We start from the raw sequence: 21688 nt of genomic DNA on the forward strand, positions 1-21688 counted from the left end.
GGGGGGGGGAGGAGTCAACCAAAACCAAGCAATTTTGGTGCAATCCTAAGTAAAGGTTGCAAAGTACTAGGATGAAATTTCCTCCCAAAAAGAAAACATATTGAACTCATCTTTCCATTATAACTACAATTCAACTCACTCCCAACACTCTTCAAAAACTCCTCTGTCACATCTTTCTTCAAAAATGTCATCGGGTGTGAGCCACCAGCTGACCAATCAGCCCACGTAATGCTCCGATTCGAAGTTAATCTCGGACAAACTTTATTCACCAATGTAGGCAAGTAATGTTCATCCATGTAACATGGTGGCACACAATAGTTCTTAAAAACAGGGTAATACATCACATCAGAGACTATTTTCACTGCAAGTTCGCGATGTACTTCGAACCATTGTGAGCCTTTTCTCCAATCGTAAAGTGTTATGTTTGGGTACATACGTTTGTTGTACCTACCACGACCTATTTTCCTCGGATCGTCAAATGATCCGAGGAAACTTTGGTCGGAATTTATGAGGTAAGTGTAGATAGTAGTGAAATTGAAGAAAGGAATGCATGATTCAGAGAGTAATATGAATCTTTCATTGGAAATGTCTAAAAGTGCATTTGCTAAAAGTCTTCTCTCTGCATCAATCATGGTTGATCTTCCCCATTGCACTGCCTGTGGAAAACAAAAAACGGTACACACGATTCAGAAAGATTTAACTTATATATACCGACAAATAGGTCGAGGCTATTCAATATGTATCGTACTATAGACCAATAACGCCGAGGAAGGCGTCATGGAAATATGTTATTGGTATATAGTAGCATGTCTTGCATAAACTATAGGATGTGGTGGGATGGTTGGATTCCCATCACTTTTGATCAGATGTATCGGATTTGAGCCCTACAAATGGAAAACTTCTTGGTAGGGAACACTTAACGATCCCCACAGTGGGCTTACCCGACATGAATCTTGACTAGTCGGGCTAGTAGATTTCATATATCGAATGGATAAAAAACCAAGCCGAGGGTCTATTGGGAACAACCTCTCTACCTCCCAAGGTAGGGGTAAGGTTTGCGTACACACAATCCTTCGGTATGTTATTATTGCTTAATCATAAAGAAATGCCATATGATAAAGAAATGCTATTTTAAAAAAGCAATTGAACCTGGCTAGGTATCCTTCTTTTATAAAACACAGATGATGGAGGAGGTTCATAGTTGAAATCTGGTGAAGTATGAATGTATATTGAAAACAGCCCTTCGTGTCCTTTAAAGAACATCTCCCAAAGAGGTGCCAATGGCAATCTACCCCTTGTTAAGAACAAGAATGCCACTCTTGGGATTCGATTAAACGGGTACTTCTCTATTTGAGGTACCATTGAAGCTCTCCACATAAGTTCTTCATCGTTCATCGAGTGCCAAACATCATTCAACTCCTCCATGGTCCTATTGGAACTAGAATGAGACGAAGAAGAGTTACAAACAAGATGTGTAGAGATGGAGAGATTGTAAATTGGTGATTGATGAGGCAAGTAGAAATCTTCATAGATAACAATCTTCCTGAACTGATAATTGATGAACAAGCCTAATAGTAGTACAAAAAATGAGACAGATAAAGTAAGAACAATGGTGGTACCAAGATGGAAACTCATTTCTCTAAAAAAAAAAATGGTCATTCACAAATCATATGTATAAAGTGATAGTAAAAGGTCTCAATTTATGATATGTATAAAGTAAGTGAAAATGAGGAATAAATGCAAAGGAGCATGGGAAGTGTTAGTATGGGGCAAGAATAAAATGTGAAATAAAAAGAGGCAAGGTGTGGTTTTTGTTTTTATTGCAGTTAAAGTAAAACTGCAATTATGAGCCTTAAAGAAAGAACAGAAAGTTGCATTGTAAAGAAACTGGTTTAAAGTTAAATACAGTGAAATAATTTTTTACACTATCCAATCATTACCAGTAGTCGATTACCGCACTATTTTATTGTAGTTTTTTTTTCTGTCATGTTTTCTATAGTATCAGCTTTGACATACTTTTTCTTGAGCTGAGGGTCTATAGGAAACAACCACTCTACCTCCCAAGGTAGGGGTAAGGTCTGCGTAGACTCTACACTGCCCAGACCCCACTTGTGGAACTACACTGAGTATATATTGTTATTGTACATTATACGATCATGCTTATTATGAACACATACATGTTAATGCATGTTAAGCCTGAGGGTGTATTTGTTTTTATACACCTACAATGCACAAAACTTACACTTCACGACCCTGCCCCAGGGCAGAGCTAGAGAGGCGGAAGGAGTTCATCCGAACCCCCTTTAGCCAAAAATGACATTGTATATACTGGTATATAGTAGATGATGAATCCCTAATTGTAGCAATCCACATCCATTGGCTCAATTATTGGCCCTTCAAGTGAAGGATGCACTTATCGATGAAATAACAGGCACTGCTAAACAAAAGATAGTTTCTATAATAACACAATAACAAAAGTTGTGTGATCAATTAACACTAATCTTGTCTTACAATTCTAATTGATCCAATAGCTTTCTTTAATCATGAAGAAATATCAGAAATGCAGAACAATTATGGCGAGTTACGCGCACAAGACTATCAATGAGTATTTTCTGCTAAAAACAACAAATGTAAACATCTTCACGCTTCTCCTAGAGCTTCTGGTACAATGAGAGAGAAGATGACCTGGAACCAGCCGGTAATTAACTTCCTTGATGAATTCTGCCTTCCAGAGCAAGAATTGTTTGCATCATCTAGAGAGAAGTTTGTTTTTTTCTGGAGAATGATGCAGCCAAGCAACCAATGGCCACAGCTCCAGTACCGACTAGTAAAGCCGCTCTGACCGTGTGATGCTTTATTGAGAATGCACTACTTGAGTATTCTAATACCCACCTAAAAAGGAAACGCAGCCCACAACTTGCCTGAAAATTTTGGATTGAAAAATCCTGCAAATCGATGATGGAAATGACTTCTTAGGCCCTTCAAAAATATAAAAATCAAGTGCACAAACAAATAAGTAGTCGTACATAATTGAGATAATGATCTACATACGAGACTGTATCTGATGAAATGTATGTAGGCAGTACCAACTAGCTATTACAAGAAAAATAAGTAGTCATCCAACCTAAAGGAAGAAAGGTAACTGCAGGTCTTAGGGGTCAGCTTTCTGAAAGTTCCCTTATATTTTATGCACCATGCCAGCAAACTCAGCACAACTGCGATTGAAATTTTCTAAAGAGAAGTCCTGCACATGACACAGAAAAGTTTGGGATACTAATCAATTAAGTTACTAAAGGCATATAGAAATATGGCCCAACGATTGCACCTACATCTACACTCAAGCTAGACATGGAGCAAATCAGCACTCAAAGGTGTTGGCAAGCATGAAATCTCTCGTCAATTATTTTCTATGGGGCCCAAATGGCCGAATCTAATTTTATGGATCACCAAAAGTTTCCACATGATGGGCAAGCAATTATATGAACTTCATGGTTAAGTCATTCAAGAAACATAAGCATGCATATCATTTAATGTGAAAACTGGTACAAAAAAAAAAATTGAACTACTACATTCAATGGACCATAATTCCATGAAACCGACAGTTTTGACAGTAAACAGAGGCTCATTCAAAGCTGCTAAGACAGCCAAGCTTCATGGATTTCCAAAGAGGAGCGCCAGTTTTAGTAAGCTTATTATTGATCCTTAAACTTGACATCCGAAACAGGAGTGATCATGAATATAAGCTCCGACATATAATGAATTGATGTTGAATCACAAGGGAACAAAGAAGACATACACTTGGTAATTTATTCTGGACTGCTAGATGATCCACGTGGAGTCTCACATTTAATGAGGCATAAAACCAAAGGCTTCGGTCAACATCGGCATAAGTGTAAGCAACTATGTCATACAATGTTTTGGCACCATTCTCTATGGCCATTAAGATGGTTGATTCTCTATGTCTCCGGTTTCTGACAATCCCAGATAATAATAAATTAGATGTGCATCAATTGAATCTATCAGTGTATTTGTTTTATACATTTTTTGAGAATGATAATTTGATTGACATCTGTCTTAGACAACGTCAATAAACATAAAACTAACTGAACAAATTTCACAGCTTATGACATATATTAGCATAATGTTCAATAAAACAAGACTACAAGATTTACATGGTGGGAGAAAGCAACAAGGAAACATGCAGGTTTTCTGCATAATTGTTAACCATATACTTCGGCAATGATCTTGCCAATAGCTGATAGACAGAAAAGGCACTCTGAGTGAAAGCATATATGGAATATGTCATAAGAGGTGTGAGTTACATACTTGAGATACCCACAGAGCATGTGTTTTGGCCACATATTAGTTCTTCCATGCATTGGAATCAAAGCATGAGGAGAGAGCTCAATGAATTTGTATGTTGTCTGAAAGTAATCCTGTATAAAAACTTGAAGTTTCAATACTGAGAATTTCGAAAGGAAGAGAAAAACCAAGTCATAGTTGAACATGATAATAGAAACAGATATGACCACCTACTACTTGCTCTAATCCTAATCTTTTTTCTGTATATTCACAAGGGTATTATTGAAAAGAGCAAAAATCATGATCGGAAAATAAAAATAAAACTAGAAAAACTAGAAAGTAATTTAAGTTACAAAATTCACAATGCACTTTTGTTGAAACCCCAACCCCCACTTGCTTTAATCCATATCTCATTCAGTATTGTCACAAGGTATTATAAAATGAGCATTGTCATAAAAGATATATAAATCTACCAAAGGTAGATATTCATAATTTAGATTTACAGAATTCAGCTACGCACTCTTGTTGAACCCCTATCCCTAGCAGCAAGAAATTCATTCACTTTTTAAGAAAGTTTTTAGTGGTTATAGAGTAGATGTTTTCAAATTTTAATAGGGGAACCTGAATGTAGATTAAAGCACCTGTGGAAGACAATATTAGGAACAAAATAGTTTCACCCTCTAAGTACCCATAACAAACACAATACTAGATTTAGATTGCCATTCAATTGACTCAAACTGTTAAAAACTTTCATAGCTGATCTTTTTTATATGAAACAACAATCTAGAATTGGATATAAATTTGATTATGAAAAATGTGGTGGTGTAGTCTTAATTCTCACTACTTTGAGTAGAGGTGCTAGTTCACATTAAGTTTCAAAAGCTAAAGAGAGAAGGAAAAAGCTATTCAAGAAAGTCAATAGAATACATGAGAAAGGCTTGCCCATTGACATGAAAACAAGGAAATGAGTTTTATATGGGAAAAGAAAAGTATGGTGGGTTTTCTGGTTGAACAGTCGGATCCTTTTTTTTTTTAATCAGGTTTCAAAAGTTAAGACACCAACGAACAATCCTCATCTTGTAATTAGCATTCCAAGTATGACAGAGTGACAAAAAGAAGCATAGAGATGTTGATGTCAACTTACCTGCATATTTCCACCAGACGCGCTATCTAAGAGAGCACTTCCTTGGCTGAAACCAAGGGATACATCAAATTAGTAATTTATAAGAAAGGAGAAGAAATGATAGAAGCTATGACAAACAAATGCAAAGTAGGCCAACACAATCACAGATAGTGGCGGAACCAGGATTTTCAATAAGGGGGTTCAAAATCTGAAAAAATAGGCACACGAAGTAGCCGAAGGGGGTTCGACATCTACTATATATACCTAAAAAATTATTTTAACCATGTATAAATCATATAATTTTCCGCCGAAGGGGGTTCGGATGAACCCACTAATTGTAAGGTGGCTCCGCCACTGATCACAGACTTCTTGAACATATTGTTTTCTGTATCATCATAGAAAAGCTAAAAAGAATTGTTCAAAAGGACTAGGAAACTACATTTTTTTTGGGGGGGGAAGCTACATTTAAAATTGGTAAGCATGTCCACAAATTATTTATCAAGTGAAGATGCTCATTTGTTAAAGGATATGAAGTTTCTTGATCAAACATATCTTACCCCACACAATGATCCCCTACGATCAACGAGTTTGTACTAACATGAAGCAGTGCCATATGTCCATCTGTATGTCCCTGAATCACAATATTGTCTCCAAAAGAACGTGTTAAATTTCCAGAAAAAAATATACAAGACAATTGGAATGTTTTACATGGAAGGTTGAGTAAACACGGATATAAAACTAAGAGATTACTTGCATTTCAAAGAAAATTCCATTTCAGAAACTAGGAGATAACTTTTAACTTGATTCATTTCTTACAACTTCTAGTATTAAGTTCAATCACAACTTCACCATGCTCTAGTAAAGATGTTTTAACGGTAGCACTACAGTCACTCTCATTACTTAAAAAACAATCAATGTCATAAAATTCTAATGACACGACTTTATAGATATGACAAGCTTTCTTCCCGGTGAGAATCTTGGATGGTTCTTTTCTCAAGCAAAAGTCCTACAGATTCTAAATCAAAGCATAGATTACTCGTAATACCATGAATCCCTTTAATAAAGAAGCAAGTACCAGAAGAGAATCAACAATAATGAATGTATAAAACAGAATTTCATGGGGGTGTTGATTCTCATCAGAGGAAGCTAGGATATAAATGGAGATTACCGGTGCTAAGATAATTCTTAATTTCTGATTGCCAATGCAAATTTCCTCAGATCCAGAAACTGAAACATATGGGAGAGACCAATCATCTGCATCACATGGAAATTACTTGTAAGTTATTAAATGCATTTACTTGATAAAGAATATTTCACGTTCACAAATACCGTAAGATTAATAAGATGTAAATGGTGCATGAACATGTGTATATTTTAAGCTCACTTGAATGTACACTAATAGAGTCATCAACTAGAAACTATTCCTGTTAGTCAAAATGAGAAGTTATTGATTCCCCCCCGTCCATCATATGACAGGTCTCTTTGTAAGCCCATTATCACGGAAAATACATTCTTGCATGAAAAGCAATTGCCTTTTAACAACAGGGGACAAACATAAAAGTCATCCTTCATTATAATAGTTCGCTCTCTTCTTTTCATGACCAAAAAAGGGTATAGACCCACAACCCTTGCTAGCTATTTAAACAATAACATTACGCCTCACTCCCAAACAGGTTATGGTTGGCTATATGAATCCTCATTGATCATGTTACTCCATTTAAATTCATCTTAGGCCAATATCATAAATAAAATAAAAATAATGATTATATAACAATAAGTACTAGAAGTTCTTTATGTTTTCTACTGACAAATAAACCTTCTAGAAAAGCATAGGACGCAAAGTAAAAGCGTAGCTCTCTAAACAAAAAGGTGGTTTAGTTATGGCAAGATAGACACTTACTATTCTACAGAATTGAAAATTTTCTGACCTTTTCTAATTCGACGAATCGTATTTTCATGAGCCAAAAGACGAGCATCAGGACTGTATTTCTGGACTACTGAAAGACCTGAAGCACATGGAGCACAAGTTTATGTTTCAGAAATTACTTACAAAACCTCCAGATTAGTCTAGTGAAAAAAGTAAGGAGAATAATACTTTAGACAACAAAATTAAAGAAACTATTCATCATGTTATAGATGTTTTCCCAGCTTCTATTGAAATAGACATCCAATAAATCCATGTTGCAGTTAGTCAACTAACTGTTTCTGACGAGCCAGCCAAATGTCTATAAAGAAATTTTTTCATAACTGCAAAAAGAGCACTAATTTTTTCCAACACATTAAGGGCCAGATACAAAGAAAATGGAACTTGTAATAACTTTACATGGAAAGTAGGTCTTGTCCAGACGGCACAAGAAAGATCATTTAAATAAAAGAAAAATACATAAAGATAACCCTTGATGAGTATGATGACATCAGTGTGAGAAAAATCAAATGTTGTGCATAGCATAAGGCTGTGACTCTAAGCAGAGGAAAGTTTCCAGGCCTGGAAGTGAAAGCTGCTTACCATCAACATGATCATTATGATGATGTGTCACAAAGACGACTAGTTTTCTCGGCAAAGCAGCAATGATTTCCTTGAGCTGGTAATCCAAGCATCAGAGCATCGAGATGTCATAACAGCATAAGAGGCAGACCAATTACAAGAAAGAAAAAAAGACGAAAACAAAGAGAAGAAACATAAAAAGAGTTTCAACCACTCCTAAACAGATTACCAAGACATAAAGAAAAGAGAAACATGTGCAGGAACCCATTGCTGAGGTAAAGCTATTCAATGTACAAACACTGAACAAATATTTTCGGCTTTACCTCCTCTACTGCTTCTTGCTATTGAATGTGACAAAACTTAATTGACATTTTCTTTTAACAAACAACATATACTATTTTCTTATCCAAAATGTAAGCATCGCATCATTGGCAAGGAAGATCATAGGTTTTAAAAAGAAGGCTTTTAGCCAGAAAGGTGAATCATTAAGACATATGGTAAGCAAACATACAGGAAACTAGGAAACTTGGCAACACGGAGATAAGAAGCATGTCAATTGCTCAGGAATTGCTAAAGACAGATTTTTGGATAGTGAAGGGTCTATTTAATTATTTGTTATCTACTGTCACCTAAAGTTTGGAACATTTTGGCCAATATTCTTCAGCAGAAGCGAACACAGCTCCCACAACAATTGTTCAGAATTTACTCTCTCAGGTATCTTACTATAATTTGCCTCCATTGCTTGTTTACATGACCCTTATAGAGTTATAGTCAACCAATCTTCAGAGAATTTGCAAAGACGCTGTTAGGCCTCTGGAAGTATCGCACTTCAAAAGAAATGTACCAACAAGTGTACAACAATCCACGTGCATCTATATTTAGTAAAGGAAATTGTTACACCCAATCCACCTAAGACCAAAATATGTGAAAGTAGTTGCTTGAGTGGGTTTTTCTCTGCATTCTATGGCTTCACTTCTAAGACCGGGAAAATATCATTTGTTCGTTCCACATTATAAAAAACAGTAAGAAGTAGATTATGTACTAGCTCTAACCTGTTCATATGAAGCAGACTTGCATCCTGGGTCTACTATGAGGGCTTCCCCATGAGCGATAAAACTATCATCACGCTCACTAGCATTACCTTCAGGCAGGAAAACAATTAAGTTTGTGGTACGAAAAGGCTTAGCTGTTCTACTTTCCATTGGTATAATTTTAACACCAAGAGGGTACTCCTGCAACATGAGAAAAACATCAGCTCCTACTGGACAGTATTTTGTCCTTAAGATAGTAAAAAGAATCAAAGATACAAAATTTTCACATCTACATGTTCAAACAGTTTGATATTCGTTGCTTATCAGACTGAGGACTCTTTCTGGAGTTGGCATCTTATATATAGATTAAATTTCAACTGCTTGTGCAACTAAGAGAAACTTCAGAGTAAAGATCTCAAATGAAGTTTAGTGATTACACTTCAACAAGTCTCAACAGCCACCAAAGTTGTGCAGAATGAACAATTTCTGGCTGACTTAATCAGCTTTCGAAAACAAAGAACAATGAGAATGAATGACTATATCACGGAGTTTCTGATAGAGTGTCCCTTAAGTTCTTTCTTGACTTCAGGTTTTCAGAAAAATTCTAGTTAGGTCCCGTCCCATGAAACATCAGCGTCAAATTGGTATTTATGCTTTTCATGATACTTCTAGCCCCTCTACTTATGTGGAATACCATTAGTTGTCCATGTATTATTCATTTCTCATTTCTTAATGAAAAAACTTTGACAGGTCAGCAAGCACGAGACATAATAACAAACCTGACATTTCAAGGTGGGAGGAATTTTCCATGTCCCAGATTTTGTTGAATCATTCAGAAGACCAACAACCACCATTGATCCTACACGGTCACTGCAAGGCTTCACTTCAGCGAGCATACTAATGCATCCCTCAGTGGTCATCCACTTGCAGAGCTCAACATCTGTTCAATGTTAGTTACCATGTTACAATCTCGACAATCATCCCTAGAGGAAAAAGGAGAGCAGGGGAGGTATAAAAAAGATGGTAATTTCGTCATTCATAACCATTAGAAATTATGGATGCTATTTCATTTGGGAAAATACAAAAGCAAAAAAGCAGGTTTATCATTATGAAATTCTATGTAGAAGGACAGTTGTCATTTCTCAGTCACCGAGGAGATACACAATAGACAATAAGAGGTAATGAAGCAGTAAAAATATGTATGATGGTTTCTAACCCCTAGAGGCTTATATACTGAATCCATTAAATTCGACTTGCACATTTGGGATACGATAGAGAGTGAAATTCCAACCAAACTGAGTTTTGACACCACGTGCTTTCTCCTTTCGAAAAGTTGAAGCAAATGTGGATCGCAGATAAAGATTGCGGTCATTAATTGATTTCACAAATACTTTATTCAGATTCAGTTAGGATATCAGTCTAATCAGACCATCTCTCGAAAAACGAATCTGTTATATTTGTAGAAGAATAATCATGCTTCTCCAACAATAGATCACACTTCTGAAAATTAGTAACCTGCATTATATGTGAAAATATGCTTTGGTAGTATACCTCGTTAGATTATTAACAACAAACGACCAATTAAGCCACACCATCTCAGCTTTATAGCCTTACTTTAGTTAGGCATAGAGATGAAGATTACAGTTGACATGACATAGCCTTTCTGAAATATTTATCGCACCTAAAGCAGATCTAAGATTACTTCTTGACAAGTTTGCAATTCAATAAAGATAATTGATAAAAGGAGGGCTGCTTTTAATTTTCATAGCAGTACAATATTCTAAAAGTAGTGAAGAGTGACATAAGGTTTCTGCTTAAGAAAAGGGGACACTTTTGGGAAAGACCAAGTATAATACAGTTCGAGAATGTAGGTAATAATTTGTTCTAATTCAGTTGGAAATTACAACTAATGAAGTTCCAATGACATATGTTGCTCTTACAACTGGACTAAGAGCAAGCTCACATTGGAAGGCAATTGATCCTCCTTTCTAAGACTACAACGTAAGACCCGGTTAAATCACAACAGCAGTATTCATACTGATACTTGGAAAAAAGATAAGTCAAATGTGAACTGAGTGAAGTTGGTCGAACCCTTTAATTTTCCATTTTTAGGACCCAAAGTTCCAATGATGTAGACCGTCTTTACTGGCAATCCTGGTCCAAATTCAGGCTCCTGTACATACTTCATGAATTTCCACTCGACTGGGATATCCTCTAATTCCACTTGCTCTAGAACCTACAATAATCAGCACCTACAAGCTTTAACAACTCCATATTGCAAAACATGCATATGCATAGACTGCAGCATATGTAGACGAGCCTCTTTTAAACAGTTCTGATAGGCATAAGAAATAGTATCATACCTTTTATGAAGTCTACTTGCGATCTTACAACAATTACAACTATGATGATCATGATAACAATAATTATGATAGGCATAAGAATAATGAAGGCATAATGATAGTTCAGTAAGCCCCAACAGAGGGTACATATACTCATTGCGCCAAATTAAACTTCAATTTTCATAACTAATCATTTAAAAATGTCAAATCCACCAAGATTATCCAGATATTGAAAGGATAAAATCTGCAACAGGAGTAAGCTGAAAGCAATTTAACATTCATTTCACCAAGAAATTCTACATTCTTTCAGTAAAAGGACCTTTATACTACGAAAATTTCCGGCAAATGTATAAGTAGAGGTAGTATCCTTTATATTCAATTCTTAGAAACTTTGACTTGTAACATTTTGTCCGGAAAAAAAAAAGGTATCTTTACACAAATAGCTGACAGGATTTACTATTCAATAGATTATGCAGAGGTGATTACACCTACTAAATATCGATTATACATCTGTCAGCTATTTTTTTAGTTCAAGTGGTTGGTGAGCGACTATTCAGGTTGATTCTTAACAAAATACAGCAATCTGTCCGAATCACGTCCAAAATTTAAAAAACTTGACCCCTATGCTTAAAAAGTCCATAATTTAAGATAAAAGGAGTAAACTGAGTAAGGAAAGTACATTTCTTGCCTATCCCAATAACCAAGAAATACAGATACAACCAGCTGCAGAGCCGGAATTTCACTAAGGGGTTCAAAATATGAAAAACTAAACACACGAAGAAACCAAAGGAGGTTCCATACATAAACCATATATAAACAATTGTAATTTTTCGCCAAAGGGAATTCAGATGAACCCCTCCATCCTACCTAACTCCGCCCCAGGTACAACAACAAACAACAATTATGCCTCTATCTCAAACAAGTTAGGATTTTATTTAAATAAATGAATAAGGGAAGGGGAAATGGACAAGGGGATTACAAGGTGTGAAATCGAACATAACCAATAAAGTAAAAGTTCACGTAGCTAACCAACTGAGTTACTAAAAATTTCGTGGGTACCTTATGAATCGCTGAATTAAGATCAAATTTACTTAAATCAACCTCATCTGAGCAAGATTCAGGGACTTGTATGGAGAATTGATTATCTGAAGGAGAATCAAGAGGTAACAATGGTGAAGAAGGCAAATCCCATAAAGGGGAATCGGAAAAAGAATCATATTCAGGATCGTTGAATTTAGGAGGTGGGTTTTGTTTAACAAGCAGAAATTCAGCTTCATTTGATGGATTCTTGATGATTAACGAAAGATTATACTGAGTCGCCATTGAAGTAAACTCACTGGAAGTTGAAATTTTGTGTAGTTTTTTTATAATTGTGGGTGGTTGTTTAAAGATATTAAAGCTGTAATGTTAGTTGAAATTTATTGAGAAAAAATGTACAAAATAGTACACGATCTTTGTATTTGAATTTGATATCTAGCTTACGAGATTTATTCAAGTCCATATAAGGAGACTAATTTTCGATCTCTCTAGTGATGTGTGATTTCTTAACAAAGATATATTCGACGATCCACAAGTTGCTAGCTCACGAGGAGAGGTTTGTCCAATTCCGATCTCTCTATCAATGTGGGGTTTCTTACCAAAGATATATTCGATGGCCCAAAAGTTGCTAACTTACGAGGGGAGGTTTGTCCAAATCCATATAAGTGTTCACGCTTCAGTTGAGGTTTGGGCTTGCGAAAAGTGTTAAGAAGTCCCACATCGATAGACAGATAAGAAATTGGTCTCTTAATATAAACGAGACAAACCTCCCCTCATGAGTTAGCAGTTTTTGGATTAAGTGAGACGTAGATGTCATATCTTTGTAATATTGAATCCCCATTAATCCACACTCGGATAAGTAGAGTGGATGGACATCAAAGTTGTGCATGGGCCTTCAAAGCCCAGTAGCCTTTAGTAGTCCTTAATAAGCCCAAATAGCTCTTTGGTCCTTGTGGTTTTTGGATGTGTAGAGATTAAACTCAGCCCAAATATACTAGGCCCAAAGTTACCAAAAATTTTGAAAGATATATTTTAGAAAAGTGAAATTCCAATAAACCACAATTTTTGGTAAGAAAAAAAAAAGAATCTTTGTAAGATAAGAAAGGTTTGGTCAGAATTGAAGTTACATTTCAAGATTGAAAAATAACAAATAGTTACAAAAAATCTTGTAAACAATATACCCCTAAGTCCTATGGGATATTTTGCAAGATTATCACAGACTAGTTTTATACCAAAATGAATGTCCTCTCTTCGCGAAAAGGTCATGGTGAAATGGATAAGATTTTTTCATTTTTTATCAGATGTTTTGAATTTGAATCATGAAATGAAAAAAAACTTGAGAGAGTGTATTTGTCCTTTAATGGGTCTTACACAACACGAATCCAAATTAATTAAGGTTCAAATACATATACCAAACACTAATCGAAAACAAACAAAAAATAATACCTCTCACTCTCACTTTCTCTAGTGAAGAAAGAAATAAAAACATTTTACAAGTTAAGACTAAAAACTAGATACAATAGCCTTCTTTCTCTTTTTGACTAGCCATCTAGTATTTGGAATCACTAATCTGACTAATTTCAAAATTATATCGTAAAAATATATATTATGAGCTTCTAAAAAGAAATTCATTTTAAGGGCTTAAATTCAAAATCTTTAATTTATCATTCTATCACATTCTTCGATGGTGTCATAACTTTTATTAGAAAACCTAAAGATCGAAGTAGTGTGTTGAAGTCAGAATTTCATTAATAAATACCAAAAAAATCAAGAAAATTCAACATATATTACGCATATATATACTCAAAGTCCACTACAAGAACTAGAAAAGACTCTTCAATGGAAAGTTTATATTTTTCTATAGATGTCTCTCTTATATTGGTCTACATTGTCCCAATAACTATGTTCCCTTAGTGGTGTGAAAAAGGTTATCTATATGTACACTCTAACTTTCACCTTCTTTTGCTTGGACAATACTAGAAAATATTTTGACTCTATGATTTATATGGATAGAAGAAGATAAAAGATTATACATTTTTATTGGTCTTCATGATAATCCATTAAAAAAAGTATAGTGGCTCATGTTTGGATCAATTGAAGACAAAAAAATTGATCATTTGAAGTTGAAAGTTTGAGAAAAAGGATGATTTTGCTTTTGAAATAGCAATATTTTGTTTGTAAAACAATAGTCTTTTTAGATAAACTTGTATTTGAGTATAGGTCAAACCTCATATTATACTTGCACTTATCAATAAATTAATTGTGGCGGGATAAATGGAATTCTTTCTCCTTGACCAACCTTAATCAATAGCAAAGTCTGAAATTCGTGAAAGGAAATTTAGAACATTTACAATAGAATACACAATTTATTTTTATATTAGAGGAATTCAACAATTTATATAGAATTAGAAATTTTTTATTTTATCCTATTTGCAAGGATTTAATTTGAATCTTATTAATTCCATCGTGCGAGCTCTGCTCCTAATCACGAGAATAGAGAAGTTTCTAATAGAGAAAACATTTTTTTCTTTAATACATAGTTATTTTATTTAAATAAAAGAGATTATCATTAAAAGTTTCAAGATTCCTATTTTCAACTAATAAATAATTTGACAAGAAAGCATGCTTTATATCACTACTTTATTAATTTTTATTTGAACATTGAATTGTCCTCTTACTATTACTAACTGTCTAGATGCACCTAGCTAGATTTGACACTTTGAATTTGTTTGTATTCAATTTATTTATATCTCTATTTTCTTTTTATTTATTTTTTTAAAAAAAATAACACCTCTTTTTACAAATTATTTTCTACAAATGATCATTTCTAGATAATTCTTATGAACTCATACATATAAATTGTAAAATATATATCATCTTTCTATTATCTTCTACAGAGTATTTTAATATCAACTATATATAAATAAATAAATAAACAAATAAAGGAATAAGTTATGATTTCATCTCTAATCTATCACTTATATAAATATATAACCCATAGTTAACATGATTTTTGATAGGTAATTGCTAATCTGTCGTTGAATAGAATAAACGGTAAATTCTTTTTGTTCAACAACAAAATTAAAAGTTATCCGTCGCTATTTCTTTTAATATAGTAAACAAATTAAATGAGATGGAAAATGGATAAAATAAAAGTAGGAAAAGGGTAATAGTGGTTTTATGAGATGTTAGTGGCCACAATATATATGAATTTTAATTATATTGTGGGAGAGAAAATCATTTAGCTTACTTTTTTTTTTTTTTTTACATATTTAATAATTTAAAGAAGTGGGGTACATATAACTTAATTAGGCCAATGGCTAAGTCATTTGACACCACTCAACTATAAAGTGACTTTGTATAAATGGTACAATTATATATTTAAATTAATGATTTGATTAGGATAAAAAATGTGAGATTAAGGAATTTAAATGCAAATTGAAGGATTAATTATATATTAAACCTTATTCCTTATATAAACAATTTCAGTGTAGACGTGGATAACAATTGCATTGAAGTGGTGGAAGCAAATATTAGTTTTTTTTTTCAATAAAAATATATATTATAAAAGGATTCTAAGATTCGAATTTATTAGAAATTAGAAAAGAGAGCATGTTTTATACCTTATTTCTATTTAAAAGTTTAATTGTATATCATGTTTAGGATTTGATCTTAGAAGTTCATGAACATGAATTAATACTTAAGTTCTTTGAATTCATATTTTATATTGTATATGTTAACCTATGCTAAAAAGTCAAATATTTTCCTATATGACCTAAAATATGACATATTTATATTCTCTTCTCATATTCATAATTATTTCCTTGATTCATTATGTGGTGTAAAATTCATCATTTTGAAGAGATAAAATAAAGAGTAACTTTCACATATAACAAACATAAAAATCATATTGGCATGTTATAACTATAGTTTATATAATTGCGCTCCATAGCAAACATAAAGATGTATATTTCGCTACACATATACAAAAGAAAGCAATTGTATAATTTGTTTCGATATACATATACAAAAGATCAATTGTATAATATGTGTTTGTATAAAGCGAGAAAGAGAGAAAGACAAAAGAAAACTGGGCAGGAAAAAATCGTATTTTATAATCATAAGTGTATAGGACGAAAATATATGCATTTGTATTTGTATATACAATTTTCTCTCGCTTTATACAAACACAAACACAATGTATACATTTGTGTTTGTATAAAGTGAGAGAGGTGAGTGAAAGTGGCGAACGAGATCTGGGAGAGGGAAACGGATATATATGTATATATATATTCTCTCGCTTTATACAAACACAAATGCATTTTATACATTTGTGTTTGTATAAAAGCGAGAGAAGCGAGGGAGACTGCCCAGCGAGAACGAGAGTGGTGAGCGAGATTCACCAGGAGAGAGGCGAAATAACAACAATTTGCTATGGGGTACAATTAAATCAAACTATGATTATAGCATTTAATTAGAATTAATAGTTTGCTATTATATACAATTTTCCCTAAAATAAATTGGTTAATCGTTTTGAACTTTGCTCTAACCGGTGTGTTAGGTTTGATTTTTTTTAATTCGACATACTAGCTTATCTTTCCTTCGAACTAGGATCCACGTGATTCATTATCACGAGCTAATTTTAGAGATTCATGTGTGCCAATCACATGATCATGTATTTAAAGTCATTGAAACTAAGAGTCAGGAGTAATTTCCCTAGATAGTCACCCATGTTTGGGAAATTACCTAGGAATATCACTTATGTTTGTTTTAGGACTACAATATCACCCAACTTTACCTATTTTCCTCAAAATATACTTGACACAATAAGTACATTAACTCTTTCCTACTAGGATGCGATGTCACATTATTCTTTTTTATTATTATTATTAACAATTTTTTTTTAAAATTTAGACAATCCATATATTATACCCAATAAAAAAAAATTACATAAGGAACTCTAATATGAGCTCCTCCGATTCTTCAAGAAAATAAGTGGCTTTCTCCGGTTCTTCAAGGAATAAATTAACGAATTTGCATAAGGAACTGTCTCCTGAGCCGTTGTATACCTTTGATGACCAAAGAAATCGCCACAAGGTAAAATTCAAATTTTCTTCTGATTCTTTTATTTTTAAAGTGTAAATTGTGAAATAATTTGAATACTTAACATGATATTGGAGTAATTTTCTAAAAAATAGGGGTTTTTTGTTTGCTTGTTTTTTAATAAGATATTTCTATAGTTTGAATCTGCTTTGAACAAATGTTTATAGTTTGTGTAAAATCTTTTTTTTACCATGAACAAGAAACCTTTGATTTTTTACCATGAACAAGCAACGGATATTTATAGTTTGTGTTAATATCAATGTTCCTAATATCTAGTTTATCTCTAAATATCCAACTAAATTTATTGTTTCTTCATCAGCTTCAAGTAACTAGTTTAATTTTTTCCTCGACAGCAAGACTAAATTTTTGTATGAATATAACAACAAATACTTGTAAATGAAACATAGGATAAAGATTTTCGCTATAAAATTGAAGTAACTAGATTTTCATAAAGAATGAATTAATGCTTTCTTATAGATACATTAAACAAGCTGTCATTTAAAGAATTAAAAAAATATTATTAATAAATTAAAAAATGTGACATGGCATCCTAGTAAGAGAGAGATAATGTATTTTTGTGTCAAGTATATTTTGAGGAAAATAGGCAAAGTTGGGTGATATTGTAGTCCTAAAACAAACATAAGTGATATTTCTAGGTAATTTCCCAAACATGAGTGACTATCTAGGTAAATTACTCTAAGAGTCAGTGCATTCATCGATCTCAAAGCTATCTTCACACGACAACACCCTAATCTCGATATTCACCTTGAACATTTTCTCATTTTTTTACGAGTCAGTTTATGAGATTCACGTGTGTCACTCATATGATCAAACATTTAAAGTCATTGAATTCTAGAGTCGGCATCTTCTCATGCGCATGCATCTCAAAGCTAGGCTATTTTTGGTGTGGTAAAGATAGTAAACCAAACCCTACACCAACACCCTGATCTTGATCACCTTGAATATTTTCTCAAGTTTTACGAGCTAATTTATGAGATTTATGTGTGTCTCACACATCATCAAGCATTTAAGGTCACTGAAATCTGAAGTCAGCTTCTTTCCATGTGCATGCATCTCAAAGCTATCTTTGGCATGGTAAAGATAGTAAACCAATCCCTACGCCGACCAACATTCTGATCTCGATAATACTTACCTTGAACATTTTCTAAAGTTTTTATGAGTCAATTTATGAGATTCATGTGTGTCAATGGTCGAGCATTAAAGTCACTGAAATCTAGAGTTGGCTTCTTCCCGTGCACATGCGTCTCAAAGCTATCTTTGTCGTGGTAAAGATAGTAAACCAAATCTTATGCCAATACCTTGATTCGATACTCACCTTGAACATTTTCTCAAGTTCTTACGAGTCAATTTAAGAGATTCATGTGTGTCACTCACATGATCAAGCATTTAAAGTCACTGAAATCGAGAGTTGGCTTAGCTTTTTCTCGTGCGCATGCGTCTCAAAACTATCTTTAACACACCAACACCTTGATCTTGACACTCACCTTCAACATTTTCTCAAGTTTTTATTAAAAAAAAAAATGTTGCGAGGGATGTAAAATTGTGTAAAATTTCACTCCAAATTTGAAAAAAATAAATAAATTAATACTTAAACAAGTAAAATGTATATTAAAACATAATTTTACTTTTCAAATAATACACTTTTCGAATGCAATTTCAAATATTATTCAATTTATATTCAAATGCCAGCTAAGCATTTGGAAAGGTGCATGTACCGTGGAAGCAACAATTCCTGTTTTTTTAAAGCCCTTCACGGGATAAAGTGAATTAATTTTAAATAAACTCAAATATGCTAGTGGACGTAATTATCTTTTATCCTATTTTGCAAAAAAAAAAATATATAAAAAAAAATAAAGAAGGAATGGACATGACAATAGTGGTATAAATAGTGGCGAAGTCACGATTTTCACTAAAAAGGTTCAAAATGTGAAGAAATAAATACACGTACTAATCGAATATGGTTCAACATATGCTAATATATATCATTTTAATGATAGATTAGCAATTACCTATTAAAAAATTTGTGTGCACAAGTAAATTTTTAAACTTGTATAAAGTTAAACAAATAGTGACACACTTTTCTGCGTATTAAAGTAGGTTATTATGAACTATGTGGGGAAAATAATTTGCTATATACTTTTTATATACTCCTTTCTTTTCTATTAAATAAATAAGGGAAAAAGGACAAATATACCCTCGAATTATCATAAATGGTGCGTCAATACCCTTCGTTATACTTTTGGGTTGTGTATACCCTTACTGTTAATATTTTGGAATGTATATACCCTTAAAATAAACGGAGGGGCACATGTCATGATCTTAACGGTCTATCCAAATTTAATTTAGTTCTTACCCATAATTAAAAAAAACCACCCATCTTTCACAATTCTAACCCATCCATAACCCAAATTGTAAGCAAAAGCACCCAAAATCAAAAGAGAAGTTACAGTAAGACAATCAAAACTCTCAAATTCCTCTTTTCTTAACTTCTACAACAAAGACTTATTTCAAACATTTAGATTTGAACAATTTTTTTTTTAATCGAAATTTTGACCACTGAGCCAAATATTTATTTATATGAAATCAAAAAATAAAATAAGCCAAATAAAGTTGTTTGGCTAACCAGAAAATGCTAAAATCTGAAATAATTGGAAATAATATACAAGTTATTGTCGGCTCTTCCACTTCCACTCTGAACCAAATGGATTTCTCCACGTTCTTGATTGTTCCTCCATGGAATCTTCCTTTTGAGCTGAGCCGATGTGTTGATGTTGAAGATCTTTGTTTCGGAGGTCACTTGAAGGTGGTCTTCTCCAATTTGAACAACATTTTCAAAGGAAGAAGAAGATAATTTTTTTTTCAGAAACCCTTTGGACAATTTCTTAATCTTCATCTTCTTAAAAAAGAAAAAACTTTTGTAGAATATTTCAATTAATTTGGCTGAAATCACGAGTGGGTGTTTAAGTTAGGTTAGATTGGGGAAGAAGAAGAGGGGTTTTAACCGGTTATGGATGGGTTAAAATTATGAAAAATGGGTAGTTTTTTTTTTAATTGTGGATAAAAATTAAATTAAATTTGGCTATGCCTTCAAGATTATGACACGTGTCCCTCCGTCTAACCTAAGGGTATATACGTTCCGAAATATTGACGGTAAGGATATACACAACCCAAAAGTATAACGAAGGATATTAACGTATCATTTATGATAGTCCAAGGTATATTTGTCCTTTTAAACGAATTAAGAAGTGGAAAGGCTTAAGGTTACCACACGCTAGCTATAATCAAATCAAATATTGTTAGTGCTCACTTTGGTCATTGGTTAAGTCATTTGGCACCATTCAACTAATTAATTAAAGTAACTTATGTTAAATTATTTGTTTATTTCAATTATAATATTTGATTAGACTGAAGAGAGATGAGTTTAAGGATTCTCTTGTGTGATTATAAAAGGAAAGAAAAAAATGAAATAAAATGTCATTTTCTAAGGCATAAGTATCCGCTTAAATTATGACTAGTCATATTTTTTAATTACACTCTTTTTCAAAATTGGATAAATATATTCGTAGATGTTGAAGTGACACAAAAAATGTGTTCAAGCGAATGGAGAATATGATCTATAAAACAATGAAAGTTCGTATAATCGATCCCAGTTAATTGAAATTAAGGCGTATCATTATGAAATAAATATCAATTTGCATAAAAAATAATAAAGTTATGTTTTAGTCATCAAAACTTTATTTACTTATTGCAAAATTTTCTAGCACTAATATTCTATTAGATGGTATTGCTTTTACTTTAACACATATAAGTTTTAGCTATATGCACGAGACGTTATATAAAAGGATGACATTATTAATATAATTTAATTGATCATGACAAATTATTACTTTATTTTTCAAATTACTATATTTAACATAATTAATATGAAATTTTACTTGTTATAAATAGATAAATCTAATTAGTTTATCCGCATAAAAATTCTTTACATTATTGATAGACATAACATAAACTCAACTAATTAATTAATCAACACTATAACGTTGTTATCACGAAGGAAGTAGTATTATTATTATTATAGATAGAATGTAGTGATATTGTGACATGTATAATCCATTCTTTTGGAACAATTCACAAAATAGATTAATAAATAAATATAATGACTGATTAAAGTATTGAAAATCGTGGGTGCTTTTAATTTTTAAGAATAAAACCTAACATTCATCCTAATTAAAAATATGAACTA

The 21688-nt window shown here is 32.9% G+C and overlaps 2 protein-coding genes across 6 annotated transcripts; both read right to left on the reverse strand.

The window, feature by feature from the left end:
• Positions 1–13: 13 nt before the first annotated feature.
• On the reverse strand, positions 14–2813 carry LOC125869346 (glycosyltransferase BC10-like). Of its 2 annotated transcripts, XM_049549924.1 has the most exons (3): positions 2686–2813; positions 1150–1438; positions 14–656 (listed from the first exon to the last, which is right to left on the reverse strand). In XM_049549924.1, exons 2-3 carry the CDS (start codon positions 1423–1425, stop codon positions 15–17), a joined length of 918 nt encoding a protein of 305 aa, XP_049405881.1. In that variant the 5' UTR covers positions 1426–1438; positions 2686–2813; the 3' UTR covers position 14. The 2 variants fall into 2 exon arrangements, with proteins under 2 accessions (XP_049405881.1, XP_049405880.1); XM_049549923.1 differs by lacking the exon at positions 2686–2813 and having other exon boundaries at positions 1150–2310.
• Positions 2439–12669, reverse strand: LOC125869345 (uncharacterized). Of its 4 annotated transcripts, none has more exons than XR_007446803.1 (13): positions 12343–12669; positions 11033–11177; positions 9721–9881; positions 8963–9142; positions 7932–8007; positions 7354–7431; positions 6594–6679; positions 5983–6056; positions 5447–5492; positions 4327–4436; positions 3797–3971; positions 3125–3244; positions 2721–2945 (listed from the first exon to the last, which is right to left on the reverse strand). XR_007446803.1 is itself a non-coding variant. In XM_049549922.1 (13 exons), exons 1-12 carry the CDS (start codon positions 12604–12606, stop codon positions 3179–3181), a joined length of 1461 nt encoding a protein of 486 aa, XP_049405879.1. In that variant the 5' UTR covers positions 12607–12669; the 3' UTR covers positions 2808–2945; positions 3163–3178. The 4 variants fall into 4 exon arrangements, 3 of the variants coding, with proteins under 3 accessions (XP_049405876.1, XP_049405879.1, XP_049405877.1); XM_049549922.1 differs by having other exon boundaries at positions 2808–2945; positions 3163–3244; XM_049549920.1 differs by having other exon boundaries at positions 2830–2945; positions 3144–3244.
• Positions 12670–21688: the final 9019 nt, after the last annotated feature.

This window comes from Solanum stenotomum, chromosome 6 (assembly GCF_019186545.1).
Source record: "Solanum stenotomum isolate F172 chromosome 6, ASM1918654v1, whole genome shotgun sequence".
Lineage (NCBI taxonomy): Eukaryota > Viridiplantae > Streptophyta > Magnoliopsida > Solanales > Solanaceae > Solanum > Solanum stenotomum.

What these genes read in the sequence shown, in the direction of transcription:
- LOC125869346 (XM_049549923.1), bottom strand. Translation starts at nt 1,659, where the DNA reads ATGACCATTTTTTTTTTTAGAGAAATGAGTTTCCATCTTGGTACCACC. An exon ending in AAAGAAGGATACCTAGCCAG is followed by an intron (nt 657 to 1,149) that starts GTTCAATTGCTT and finishes TGTTTTCCACAG; the next exon opens with GCAGTGCAATGGGGAAGATC.
- LOC125869345 (XM_049549919.1), bottom strand. Translation starts at nt 12,606, where the DNA reads ATGGCGACTCAGTATAATCTTTCGTTAATCATCAAGAATCCATCAAAT. An exon ending in TTAATTCAGCGATTCATAAG is followed by an intron (nt 11,178 to 12,342) that starts GTACCCACGAAA and finishes TGATTATTGTAG; the next exon opens with GTTCTAGAGCAAGTGGAATT. An exon ending in TAAGAATTATCTTAGCACCG is followed by an intron (nt 6,057 to 6,593) that starts GTAATCTCCATT and finishes ATTGTGATTCAG; the next exon opens with GGACATACAGATGGACATAT.